The sequence below is a fragment of the Apium graveolens genome, chromosome 6, assembly GCF_009905375.1.
Source record: "Apium graveolens cultivar Ventura chromosome 6, ASM990537v1, whole genome shotgun sequence".
NCBI lineage: Eukaryota > Viridiplantae > Streptophyta > Magnoliopsida > Apiales > Apiaceae > Apium > Apium graveolens.
The window spans coordinates 304,507,019-304,520,518 of NC_133652.1; the positions used below are offsets into that span (position 1 = coordinate 304,507,019).

Genomic DNA, 13,500 nt, shown 5'->3' on the forward strand with positions numbered 1-13,500 from the left:
CTGACATTGTTGCTTCTGTTTGAGGCTATGTATCAATTGCTAGTAAAGAAGAGTTATATATATATATCTATTAAGAAGTAAATATGAATTGTATAATCAAGCTGATCTGATCTGAAACTGCCATATCAGGTGGTCTGTTTTGAGAAAGCTAATTTTCACTTGACACCATTTTCTAGATACGATAAGGTCTCAAATATTAAATTGAAAATTAAAGTAACATAACTGAAATCTTAAAAACAATCGTCAGAGTAAAACTAAGCAAAACAATTATTCAACCCACAAAAGTTTGATGATCATTACGCAGTCACTGCGAGCATAAAATTTGTTTTTTCAACCCACCAGGGGTTGATAGAAGTACTCAAAAGTCAAGATAGTTGTCGCCTTCAATAAATTTAGAAAAAAGCGCCCAGAAGTCATCATCCGTTCCCTAATAACATTTCACAGAGGATTTATTCATTCAATATATAGTTTAGAATTTGAACTGCTAAGCTACTACTGTAAGCTAGGGTTTAGGGTTTAGGATAGTATCAATTCAAAACTGGAAGTCTCAGTATTGTCTGCTGAGTTCGCAATGCATCCATTGTCATGCTTCTATAATATGTGACATGTACAGTATGAGTTAAGCATTGAAGTTGATGAGCATAAGAGACTCATGTTCATTTTTAACACATGGTACTTAATTATGCAGTACCCTGTAGATATAGGAAGATGAAGTAGATATAGTTGCAAAAGAAGAACAATTAGTTCGTTAAGTACCCTTTCTGCAATATCAATATATAAATAAATTTACATATGTTAAGTATATACCTCATCAAGGTTTGTGTGCACCTTGTTAGCATTTGGCATGTCTTTATTTCCCAGAAAGGCATCTCCAAAATCAAAATTGTTTCTGACATAGCAGTCTTGATTTTGGTTCTACATGTGATAACACGTAGAGGAAAAAGTTGAAGATAATCAATTAAGCAGTTATATATCGATATCTAAATAATTTTACATATATTAAGTATGTACCTCATCAAGGTTTATGTGTGCCTTGTCAGCATTTGGCATGTCATTGTTTACCAAAAAAGCATCTCCAAAATTAACATTGTTTCCCAAGTAGTGGTCTTGATTGTTGTTCTACAAGCGATGACACGTAAAGGAGAAATATATATATAATCACGCAGCAATATATCGATATCTAAATAATTTACCATACATTAAGTATATACCTCAATAAGGTTTGTGGGCACCTTTTCAGCATATGCCATGTCTTTGTTTCCGACATAGCAGTCTTGACTTATGACCTACATGTTAAAACACTTGTTTGAATAGTTGTAAAAACTATGTGGTATATCAGAGAGAGTAGAACGTAAATTTATGTTAATTTACTAAACCTTATCAGTTGATTGATAGGTACTTCCATCAAGGAAAAGGTTACTATGATCAGCAGGTTCATATTGCTGCTCAGGGAGAACATTATCCAATGTAGAAGATGTCAAATTTCTCTGTGAAATAAATGTATTGCAAACTTCTTGTCCACTGCCAGTATAGCAGTTTGGTGGCTGCATTTGTTTAGAAAAGCCATTTTGATTCATGGGAATCGTAGCCAAGGTTTGGACATAATTAAATCCACTGCAAATCTTGTCAGTGCTGGAAAATTCTGGTGTTTGTGGTTGGTACATCAGACTTGGATATGTACCGTTTGTTAGGCCACTTGGGCGAAAACCTGTAGAATGACAAATCAAACAGTTTCCACCCAAGCTCATTCATGTTAACAAATGCCTGACAGAATGGTGTCTAATATTTAATTACCTGGATTGGTTGGTAGCTTAGTTTGTCCGTAACCAGGTAGTGCCTTATGGCTGAGAAACGATGAGGACCACCTTTTCCCATTTTGGAGTGTTTTAAACAAGTCTGGATTTTGTTCTGCTTCAGACTGTTTCTCTTGGTCGATTCGGTACTTCTGCGAATATTAGAATAAAGAAGACATTAGAACAGCAGAATTAGAAATTCTCGTCACACAGAAGAAAAGGAGAAAAGAGGGGGGAGGAACTAACTTGCAAGTGACTGGCTACTTGTTCCCTCCTCAGTCCAGGCACATTCATTACGGTAACAATGTTCCTCGGAATAGATCCTACAACAAAAATTCATCGCGGACAATTCAAGTATGTGAGACATAATCAACATCATTAAACTGTAGTGAAAGACTTGTTAAAATGTACCATCTTACCTTGAGGCCCTAGATGCTGCACAGCTCTTACAAACTTGTCATGGAGAAAAGGTGTCCAATTAAGCTTGTTCTTTTTTGTTAGAAAAGCTTTGTCTTTCAGAACTCTGTTTTTGCCATGATTATGATCTTCATTATCAGTTATCTGAAGCTTTCGCTTCGATTTCTTTTCATATAACTTATTACCAGTGTCATCTTCATTGTCCTTAGCAGAACTATCATCAGATACTAAGTTTTTCCCTTTAGCTAGATTCTTTTTCCATTGGTTCACAAAATCCCATATTGATTTCATGTCTTCTGTAGTAATGGGCTTAACTACGAAAAGGGAAGCTCCACTCTGACTTCCCTCGCATAGATTACTAGCTTCTCTGTCACCTGACATCACTAACAATAAAATTTCATGAGTTTGATTAGTCTGTTGGTGAAGATCATTGACGGAACTGTACAACTAAAATTGAGGAAAAAAAATCCAAAAGATTGAACCGCCTTCTTAATATCGTTTACTATTGAATAAAAAATTTATTATGCAGTTCAAAAAAATTGCGGTAATAAAAAAAATACCTAACATAGCACTAGATAAAACTATTTTTCATAAAGTGCGTTTATATATTAATGAAATTTAAATTTAGTTATAGTAACACTCACATACAACCGGTAATTGAAAATCTTGATGAATCCATCTTTGTAGTTCAAACCCATCCATGCCTGGCATGTGGACATCAGATACCACTAGATCAAACTTAATGACTCCAGTCCGTAGGATGCGCAAAGCATCCAGAGGATCCTTGGCAGTCAATACTATGAGAAAACAAAACAAGAAAATATTAGACGCAAAATCTGTTAAGTAACGAGCTCATTTAAAATCTAAAGATCTTAGAAAAAGTCCATGACTGCATCTGATACTATATTCTAGAAAGATCAGTATGCCATATCAAAAGATTTGAGATGGTAATTTAAAAATCAGTCAAAATGAACCAAATCTTCTGCAATTTTTTTATAATTTCCTCTTGTTTTTAACTCGTACAATTAAAATATGAATTATTAGCAGATTTTATAAACAAGAAATGAATAGAGTTTATATACACACCTCGATAGGCGCATCCCTTTAGCAAACTAGCAATAAGAGATAAGCAGTTTCTATCATCGTCCACCACCAAAATGGTCACCATTTTTTCCCTAGTACTTCCATTGTTAGAACCATTGTTTTGATTATTTAACTTAGAAATCTCCATATCTCACAGTCGAAATTAATTGAAATGTATATGCAATAGTGATGGGACCAAAATTTCGAGAGTGTATGGGCTAATATACAGATGTAGGTGTAATTTATCCAATGTGCCTAAATATATACAACGTAGGGGATCTAGCTAGGGGCATTTAGTACATGACCAACATTGTGATAAATTATAATTAAATTGACTTTTTTTATATAATATCTTCCTTAAAAAGTTAAGGAGTACGTCATAATTTCTCAATAAAGTAAAATATTATTGCGTTCGAACTCGCATTATAATAAAAATAGAATTTTATCATTATTTGAAATTGGATATGAATTTTAGAAAACGATACACGTAAGTTAAAGTTTATCGTTTTTATGATTTTAAAATTGACTAACATAGACAAAATTCACATGTTCTGCTGGTACAGAAATTCATGACTATAAAAGTAGAAAATATACACAAAATTAATAAAGTAAAAACATAGCATTCGCATACTCAGCCTAATCGCGGTGAAGTATGGGCTCAGCTTAATTGGTAAAATTTGGGCGAAATTGTTACTTGTTATCCTCCGGCGTATTGGCTGTGTGGGCAACTGACCCCACTGAAATTTGAAAAACAGAAATTTTGAATGTTCGAATTTAATTAGGAAAAAAGTTATAATAAATAAGTTTTACCTTGACTCCTTTGAAAATATAGATTTACAGTAATAAATTGTGATTTGACCCCATACCATTGTGCATTATGGTAGAATCTGTTCATTATAAATATTTTGTTAATATTTCTAAATTATTTTCTACATTCATCTTGGTCTTTACAAAATTTTTGAACTTGTGGCTCGAATTTCTAGCTACGCCAGTGGTTATGCTCAAGGTTGTACTCTTAACAAAAAATTGTAGTTATTGTATATGGAAAGTGAAAGGTTAGAAAAATTCGTTTAGTGTAATAAATCGGGGTTTAAAATAAATTTTGATTTTTTATTCAAGAAAATTTTTATTGATAATTCTTTTTTCATATGAAATCTTTTTCCTATTGATTTCGTGAAATGAAATTTGGATAAAGCTAAATTTTCAATAGTTGAGTTTTCGATATAAACAGGTGGAGGGTTAAATATAAAGACAAGAGCACCTTCATTTTTCTTATAGAATAATCTCAAATTCATTATGGCATTTAATAGATGAGCAATACCTTTTTAGCAATACCTTTTTATTAAAAAAAAATTATAAAAAGATGTTCAAACAATATCTTCTTAAAAATACTAAAATAAATATTAGATTGAATATATAAGTGTGATATGTATGGATTAGCTGAATCGAAGTTCTGTCCGCTTTTGGTTGACTATAAATTTCAAAGAATATTTGGTTCGAGGACCCACAAAAAAATACGATTTACGTTAATTAGTCCAAAACAATTAGCAAAAAAAGGTTATAAGCATTTCTAGTTCCTTGACAAGAAAAGGTTTAAAATATTGCTCAGGTTCAAATCTCTTCAAAATATATTAAAGGAAATAAAAAAAAGAGAACTGAAATTCACACCACAGTATATATATATATATATATATATATATATATACACGACAATTTTCAAATACAAACCAATTTTAGAATAAAAATTACAAACTAGTGATTGATATAGGTATAAGTAGTGATTATAAACTAGAGAAAATATAATATTTTAGCTAGTGTATTACTTCATTAGATGTAAAAATATATTGTGTTGATTATGTTGGGACTCCATAAAATAGTATTTTAGTGAGGTTATTATTTTATGGATTACAATTTATTTGAGGTTCACACACACACACACACACACATATATATATATATATATATATATATATGATAGTGCTCTAAAGAGAACTTCTGAAACTGAAAACCGTAAGAATTTTCGTAATTAAAATTGCTGACTTTTAAAAAGGTAAAATTTTGAATTCGGAAATTGATGATTTTGTGCAAAGTAAAAATTTTAAATTTTATAAAATTACAAACTTTAGCTACGAAGATTACAAGTTCTCATAATTCTCATTTTAAGAAGTTCTTATTTGAGCAATATATATATATATATATATGTACGTATATAAGCAATTGTTGAAATGAAAATAATTCTTATTATATAAGTAGAATGAAATCACACCCATTTATTTTTTTCCCAAAGATTCATCCGATCCGTTTATTTTGTTATTAATTCAAAACCTTGAAGACATTTATATGGTCTAATTAATTTCAAGGTCACCATTTATTTCTATTCTTTCTCTCTATACTATTTCTCTCTCTAAGTTTTCTCTATCAATTTCCGCATCCCGTACATTCTCTATCTTTCTTCAATTTTTCTTTTTCGTGATTATCACTGAGCTCACTAAGTTCATATCTTGTTTCTTTTCATTTTTTGTAATCGATTGATTTCGTAGGTATTCTAAAGCACGATTACTTCAGATTTGTTGAAAATTTCTATGAATTAAGGTAATTACTTGCGTTTTAAACTCTTTTTATGTGTTTCATACCTTTCAGTTGATTTAGTAGTTTAAATGTAAAATTTAATAGTTACTTTCACTGATTATTCGACTATTATTAGTGATTATGTGTTGTGAGCTAACTTTGATTGTAGTGCGTTTCTAGTTTTATTTCTTATGTATATTGAATTTGTAAGTTATTATTGGTATTTTTTAGTGATTATAATTTTATGTGAATCAATGTCATTTGCTTATGTCTTAAGCCTTAACTGATTATTTGACTACGATTAGTGATAATGTAGTTATTAATTAATTTTACATGTGGTACATTTGTTATCATTGATGTTGCTTTTTTATTTGTAATTGTAAACAAGTGTATTGTTAGTGATTGTTGGTTAATTATGCTATATTAATATATTTTAGTTTGTTATGACTGAATTTTTTATATGTTTTTAGGTTCCAGTTGCGGTGATTCGTCTCATATTAGCCGTTTAGTAGGTGATTATGTATCTAATGGCGGTAACAGTTTATCTGAAAGTGAGATTTCTGTTTCGCGTTTTAATATTACACATGGTGGTCATAAGTATTACATTCCAAAGTATAGTGGTGATATTTCTAAACCAGAGGTTAATCAGAGTTTTGATAGTTTGGAAAAAGGTATTGAATTTTACAAGGAATATGGGAGGTTGTCTAGATTTAATGTGAGGTTGAATATTAAAATGAAAGATGATAGGGATGAAATAATTTTGAGAAAATATATTATTTGTGGGAGAGTTGGTTTTAATGATCTGCCTAGAAATTTAGATCAAAGTTCTAGTAAAATTGTTAAGCGTAGGAGGACTGTTTCAGGGAGGTGCGGATGTAAAGCAATATGTGTTTTCAAACGTATTGGTCCGACAAGTATGTTATTGCTGTGTTTGAGGAAAAACACAATAATCCGTTAGCTTCTGAAGATGGTCTTCAATTTTTGAAAGCAAATAGAGAAATGACTAATCGTATGCGCTAACATGTTGTTGATACTGCTAAAGTGAATATTGGTACTAGTAAATCTTTTACTTTGATGAAGGAACAGGTTGGTGGTTATGGCAATATTGGTGCTTCGGTACATGATTTTCAGAATTTTAATAGAGATTTAAGGTGTTATGTTGGTGAGGCTGATGCACAGATATTGCTGGAAAAGTTTAAAGTTTTACATGAGACATGTGAATCATTTTATTATGCATATGATATTGATTGTGAGGGTCATTTAACGAATCTATTTTGGGCTGATGCTACTGCTAGAAGAAATTATGAATTAAATGGAGATGTTGTATCCTTTGATGCTACATTTAATACAAATCGGTATATTTTCTACCATTTTAGGTTTTTTTTTTAATTGTATGATTCTTTTTGACCATTTTGTGTTTATTTTAACAGGTATAACATGATCTTTGCTCCTTTTACCGGTGTGGATAAACATGATCTATGTGTCACATTTGCTGCATGTCTTCTTGTTAAGAAGGATAACAGTCATTATACATGGGCGTTCAGCATTTTTTGAAGCAATAAAGCATAATCATATTCTTATGGTTCTGACCAGTGTCATGCAATGAAAGCTGCTGTTCCTGAAGTTTTTAAAGCAACCAATGAATATCCTGCCACTAAGCATCGTTTATGCATGTGGCATATAATCCAGAAATCCCCTCTTAAGGTATGTTAGATGATAATTTTTAAATTTATTTTTCTATTTTGGTGATTTATTGCATTTGGTTGTTACTGTTTTTGTTAGATTGATTTATATTTTTTAACCAATACCATCTTCTTTGAAAATGATCACTGATTTCGCTTCTATAATATTATTTGTTGGTAATATTGATTTTCTTTGTTTGGCTTTTTTGGCTTCTTTTATTTATCGTTTTTAAGTTGTTGAAGTGATTTCATTGTTTGATTTTTGTATTTGCTGTAATTTATTTGTCAGCTTGGCAATCGATTGTGTAAGGAAACTGACTTTATGGAGAAGATGAAGAAATTTATCTGGTTTTCAACTATTGAGCCTGATGAGTTTGAATCAGGGTGGTTATCAGTTATGAAAGAGTTTAAACTTGAATGGAACAAGTGGTTAGGAAAAATGTATTCGCTTAGAAAGTCTTGGATTCCTGCGTATTTTTGAGGTGAACCTGTGTTTGGGTAAATGAGAACTACCTCGCGGTCTAAAAGTGAGAATTTTTTCTTTATTCAGTTTTATAGATAAGGGAGTACTTTATGTGAATTCTGGTTTCGGTTTGAAAATGCTATGGATAAGCGGCGGAATGAAACTCGTAGATTAAACCATGAGTCCAATTCAAGCCTGCCAATTACTGTTTCAGAGTGGTTCATTGAAGATGATGCTACTGATTTGTTTACAAGAGCTATTTTTTATAAACTTCAAGAGGAGATTATTTCTTCTTGTTTGAATATGCAAATCAAGAAAATGAGTGAAGAAATTGACGGCATTACTTGTTTGGAAATCAGAGATGTTAAAGTGAAAGATAAAATCTTTAAGGTAATTGTATGATATTTCATTAATTACATAGTATACTCTGTGTTGGTGATTATTACATTTGATTAAATTTTGCAGGTGAGTGTCAGCTATGATCATGATGTGTGTTCATGCAATAAGGTTTTTATGTGTGGTATTTCTGTGGTTTAAAACAAATTGGATTAGTTAAATTCCCCAAAAATATGGTTTTCAATCGTTGGATGAAAATTGCTGAAAGTGGCAGTTCTTCAGTGTCTTTTGTTATTTCCGAAGATCATCTTAAAATACAAAAGGTTGCAGTCAAAGTTAGTCATATCAGGTTTGAATTCTGTAAAGTGGTTAACAAAGCTGGTACAGATTTAGATAAGCTGGATCATGTTCATTGGACAGTAAAGTAATTAAGTACTGATATGGATGATGGTGATGGTAGTGGAGGTGTTATGTCGAAAGCAGAGTTTATGGCAAATGTAGTTGGTCAGAAGCTGACACAAGATGTCAAGGTTAAAGTACCAAACATATGTAAAAATAAAGGGTCAGCCTTGAAGAGATATATCAGTCTAAAAGAGAAGGCAATGAATAATGCAAATAAGAAGCCTTAGAAGGGTAAACAATGCAAAGCAACTGCTCATGACTACATGAAATGTCCACGAAAAAGAGAAAAGAAGTACAGTTCATGCAACTAGTATTCCAGATTATTTTTCCCTTCAAGGATTATATCCTCTACCAAACTGCATTTTAAGTTAAAGGTTTTTATTTTTGTACTTATGTTTTCATGGTTTTCTAAAAATGTCTTTTGATTTTGCGACTGCCTGATATTCGTAGAGTAACCAATGATTTCACCTTCTAGGAATACCGAAAAAGAAATAGTTGCATATGTATTCTAAAATTCGAAACACAAATACAAAGACATGAATTTTGCAAGTCATTATATTTGATGTCAAGATAATAATCAATAGAAGTATAGTTTAAAACTCATACGATGATTTTCCTAAAAATTTTGGAACAATAATTCTGAATTTTGTCATGCAAATATTCTAATATTTTGGATTAGCTATTGTTGTAATCTTGTGGCTTCTTGAGTTTAGTTTCCTCAATGTTACTATTACGCGTCTCACACTCTTATATCTTTAATAAATTAGAAAATTGATATTTAAGTACCAAACCATCTCAAGGAGCTTCTTGTGTATGTATTTTTAATATTTTTCATAAAAGTTACAATTTGAAAACATTTATTTAATTAGATGAAAAATATATTAAAAGTTTGGTCAACTATGGGGTTTTACTATTTGCACCACTTTTACTAAATATATTGATTTTTCTCAAATAGTTAACTCAATTGACACACCGTCTTTACGTGCACGATCTACAGAGTGTCTAGAATAAAATTACTCAAAAATATATTTTTAGGAATTGCAATAAAAAACCGGAGATAGCAGTTTTTAGGCAGTAAGCATATTTGGTGATTACTCTTTGCATGACCTTGACTCCGATATTTTTGTTAAATCTAAAATTTAACATTTTAAGTTCAAATTTTAAAGAGGTCTTCCTCGCTGTATAGGTCATCAACTGTTCATGTTTTATAAGTTTTAAAAAAAATTGAGGGCCATGTTTATTCCCCTGTCAGTACCACGTAACAGTTTGGCTTTCTCGACATTGTTCACTAAAACGGACTTTTCTCCGAAACCGTAAATCACCTTGACACGATCTTTATATATTTACAAACTACGAAAGAAGTTTTTTACAGTTACGGCAAGTGGAATTTAAAATTACAAGTTTTACATTTCGTAAATCCCTAAACGCACACAAACATAACAACGGGTATATGCGTAACGATTCCCGAGTTTACTACGTGTTGGTTTTCTTAGTGTATGTGTTGGTGTTGGTTTTCTTGGGAATGTTTTTTATGGTATTTTTGGAGATTTGGAACTCTTGCATCAAAATTGTGATGGTGGTAAATATCACAAGAAATTTCTTTCGACAACAAAAGACAGTTCATAATTTGTCAATCTTGGAAAAGCAATTCAGAAACAATAGAAATAAGCCTAAAAGATTTTTTAAAATTTCCGTGGATACACTGTTTCAAATTATCGACAATAACTTCTAATAGAGGTAAAAAGATTGAACAGAAACTCGCCTTTCTTCTCATTAATCGAAACTGTTTCAAGTTATCGACAATAACTTCTAATAGAGGTAAAAAGATTGAACAGAAACTCGCCTTTCTTCTCATTAATCGAAACTGTTACTATTAGAAACCTGAGCGAAAAAGACATAAACAACTCGATTCCATGAAAGTTTAGATGAATCTTCGATCTCATTAATCACAGATTTTATATCTGAAACTATAATATTAGGTGGTATGTTTTCATAAACCTAATTTTCACATAATATTTTCTAGATAAATAATAAAATTGAAAAATTAAAGTAACATAATTGAAGTCTTAAAACCAATCGTCAGAGTATGAACTAAGCGAATCAATTATTCAAACCACAAGATTTTTCTTGTCATTACGCAATCGCTGCGAGCATAATTTTTTTTTATCAAACCAAGGGGGAAATAGTTCCAAATAGTTGATGCAAGTCCTCCAAAGTTGTTGTTGTCATTCAGAAAGCAACCACGCCCAAAAATCCTTGCCCATTCCCTAATAACATTTCACACGGGAATTATTAATTTAATTATGAGGTAAAAGTAAAATTGTATAGATATTTGTAGTTTAAAATTTGAAATGCTAAGCTACTACTGTAAGCTAGGATAATACCTGCTGATCATCATTAGACTGATGATTTCCTTTCGATTCAAAATGGGGAGTCCCAGTGTTGCATCCATTATCATGATACTATAATATTTGTCATATACAGAATTAATTAGTTTAGCATTGAAGATGAAAAGCTAAGAGACTCATGTTCAATTTTAACACCTGGTATTGTAATTTCTTAATTCCATTTAACATGAAACATATATCAACATCTCATACTAGCGGAGTTATCAAGTTTAATGCTATGTATTTGTAAAATATTAGTAATTGCTTGTTTCACGTGAAATGACTTATGTTATGCAGCTATTCCTGAGTCTTAATGATATGAAATATGATGTTAACATGATATCAGATTGAAAAGATTGATATTGTACTTTGGTGTGCCCAAAAATGGGACGAGATCCCCACTGGGATCCCCACTTAGTAATTGAAAATCGTAAGAATTTTCGTAATTAAAATTGCTGACTTTTAAAAAGGTAAAATTTTGAATTCGGAAATTGATGATTTTGTGCAAAGTAAAAATTTTAAATTTTATAAAATTACAAACTTTAACTACGAAGATTACAAGTTCTCACAATTCTCATTTTAAGAAGTTCTTATTTGAGCAAAATATATATATATATATTGAGAATATTTGAGCAAGATATCCCCACTTGTCCATGCATCAATATATTTTGATATGTGAATAATTTTTCATATGTTAAGTCTATACCTCATCAAGGTCTGTGTTCACCTTTTCAGCATTTGGCATATCTTTTTCTTCCAGAAAGGTATCTCCAAAATCAAAATTGTTTCCAACGTAGTAGTCTTGATATTTGTTCTACATGTGATAACAAGTAAAGGAGAAAGATGAAGATAATCATGCGGAAATATATTGATATCTAAATAATTTTGCAAATATTAAGTCAGTTCCTCATCAAGGTTTGTGGGCACCTTGTCAGCATTTGGCATGTCTTTGTTTACCAGAAAGGCACCTCCAAAATCATAATTGTTTCCGACGTCGTAGTCTTGATTTTTGTTCTACAAGCGATAACACGTAAAAGAGAAAGATGAAGATATTCATGCACACTTGTAGAAATTTTAAATTCTAAGACAAGATGTATAGAAGAGAAAGAGCAGAACATAAATTTATGTTAATTTTACCTCAGCATCAGTTGATTCGTTTTTCTGCTCAGGGACAACAGAATCGATTTGAGGATATGCAAAATCTCTCTGTGAAACAAATGTACTATAAATTTAAAAGTCTTTTAATATATTGTTCTGGTTAAATTTGAAGATGAGAAGCTATTTCTGAGACACTCCTCAACAAACAATTAGTCCTCTGTGTATTTGCAGCAATGTATCAATATCTAAATAATTACCTCATCAAGGCTTATGTGCGCCTTGTCAGCATTTTGCATGTCTTTGTTTAGAAAGGCATCTCCAAAATTAAAACTGTTTCCGATGTAGTAGTCCTGATTGTTGTTCTACATGCGATAACACGTGAAGGAGAAATATGTACATAATCATGCAGAATATATCAATATCTAAATAATTCTACATATATTAAGTATATACCTCATCAAGGTCTGTTTGCACATTGTCAGCATTTGGCAAGTCTTTGTTAACCAGAAAGGCATCTCCAAAATCAAAATTGTTTCGTATGTAGAACTCTTGATTTTTATTCTACATGTGATAACACGTAAAGGAGAAAGATGAAAATAATTAGGCATATTTTGAAATTTAAATTGTAAACCTTAAGTTGTTTAGCAGAGACAGAGTAGAACATGAATTTATGTAAACTTAATATACCAAATCAGTTGACTGATAGGTACTTCCATAAACGGAAACGTTAATTTGATCAGCAGATCTGTATTGTTGCTCAGGGACAACATTATCAAATGTAGGAGATGCGAAATTTCTCTGTGAAGCAAATGTATTGTAAACTTCAAGTGCACCGCCAGTATAGTAGTTTTGTGGCTGTGTTTGTTTAGAAAAGCCATTCTGATTCATGTGAATCGGAGCCAAAGTTTGGACAGAATTAAATCCACTGCTAATCTTGTCACTGCTAGAAAATTCGGGTGTTTGTGGCTGGTACATCAGACTGGGATATGTACCGTTTGTTAGTCCACTTGGAGGAAAACCTGTAGCATTACAAATCAAATAGTTTTCACCCAAGCTCATTCATGTTAACAAATGCCTGACAGAATCGTGTCAACTGTTTAATTACCTGGACTGGTTAGTAGCTTAGATTGTCCGTAACCTAGTAGTTCCTTATGGCTGAGAAACGATGAGGACCACCTTTTCCCATTTTGGAGTGTTTTAAACAAGTCTGGATTTTGTTCTGCTTCAGGCTGTTTCTCTTGGTCGATTCGGTACTTCTGCGAATATTAGAA

General features: G+C 31.5%; 2 protein-coding genes and 1 long non-coding RNA gene across 3 annotated transcripts; 1 reads left to right on the forward strand and 2 right to left on the reverse strand.

Moving 5' to 3' along the window:
• Positions 1-1,985: 1,985 nt before the first annotated feature.
• Positions 1,986-3,441, reverse strand: LOC141666375 (two-component response regulator ARR12-like). Its single transcript, XM_074472363.1, has 4 exons — positions 3,297-3,441; positions 2,859-3,007; positions 2,213-2,657; positions 1,986-2,116 (listed from the first exon to the last, which is right to left on the reverse strand). The coding sequence occupies exons 1-4, from the start codon at positions 3,439-3,441 to the stop codon at positions 1,986-1,988; spliced, it is 870 nt and encodes a 289-aa protein (XP_074328464.1).
• Positions 3,442-3,482: 41 nt separating this feature from the next.
• On the forward strand, positions 3,483-8,024 carry LOC141666376 (protein FAR1-RELATED SEQUENCE 5-like). Its single transcript, XM_074472365.1, has 6 exons — positions 3,483-3,504; positions 6,332-6,775; positions 6,904-7,216; positions 7,292-7,367; positions 7,455-7,565; positions 7,833-8,024. The coding sequence occupies exons 1-6, from the start codon at positions 3,483-3,485 to the stop codon at positions 8,022-8,024; spliced, it is 1,158 nt and encodes a 385-aa protein (XP_074328466.1).
• A 4,244-nt stretch (positions 8,025-12,268) lies between these two features.
• Positions 12,269-12,637, reverse strand: LOC141664377 (uncharacterized). The gene is made up of 2 exons (XR_012552000.1): positions 12,487-12,637; positions 12,269-12,337 (listed from the first exon to the last, which is right to left on the reverse strand). It is a non-coding gene; the product is annotated as an uncharacterized LOC141664377 (long non-coding RNA).
• Positions 12,638-13,500: the final 863 nt, after the last annotated feature.

Bases quoted from the DNA above. Each gene is read 5' to 3' on its own strand.
- LOC141666375 (XM_074472363.1), bottom strand. From the start codon at position 3,441: ATGGAGATTTCTAAGTTAAATAATCAAAACAATGGTTCTAACAATGGA. The intron at 3,008-3,296 runs GTGTGTATATAA...GTTTTCTCATAG, and splicing joins AAAGGGATGCGCCTATCGAG to TATTGACTGCCAAGGATCCT. The intron at 2,658-2,858 runs GTATGTGAGTGT...CCTCAATTTTAG, and splicing joins AAGATTTTCAATTACCGGTT to TTGTACAGTTCCGTCAATGA.
- LOC141666376 (XM_074472365.1), top strand. From the start codon at position 3,483: ATGGGACCAAAATTTCGAGAGT. The intron at 3,505-6,331 runs GTATGGGCTAAT...ATATGTTTTTAG, and splicing joins GGGACCAAAATTTCGAGAGT to GTTCCAGTTGCGGTGATTCG. The intron at 7,368-7,454 runs GTTAAGAAGGAT...GGTTCTGACCAG, and splicing joins CATTTGCTGCATGTCTTCTT to TGTCATGCAATGAAAGCTGC.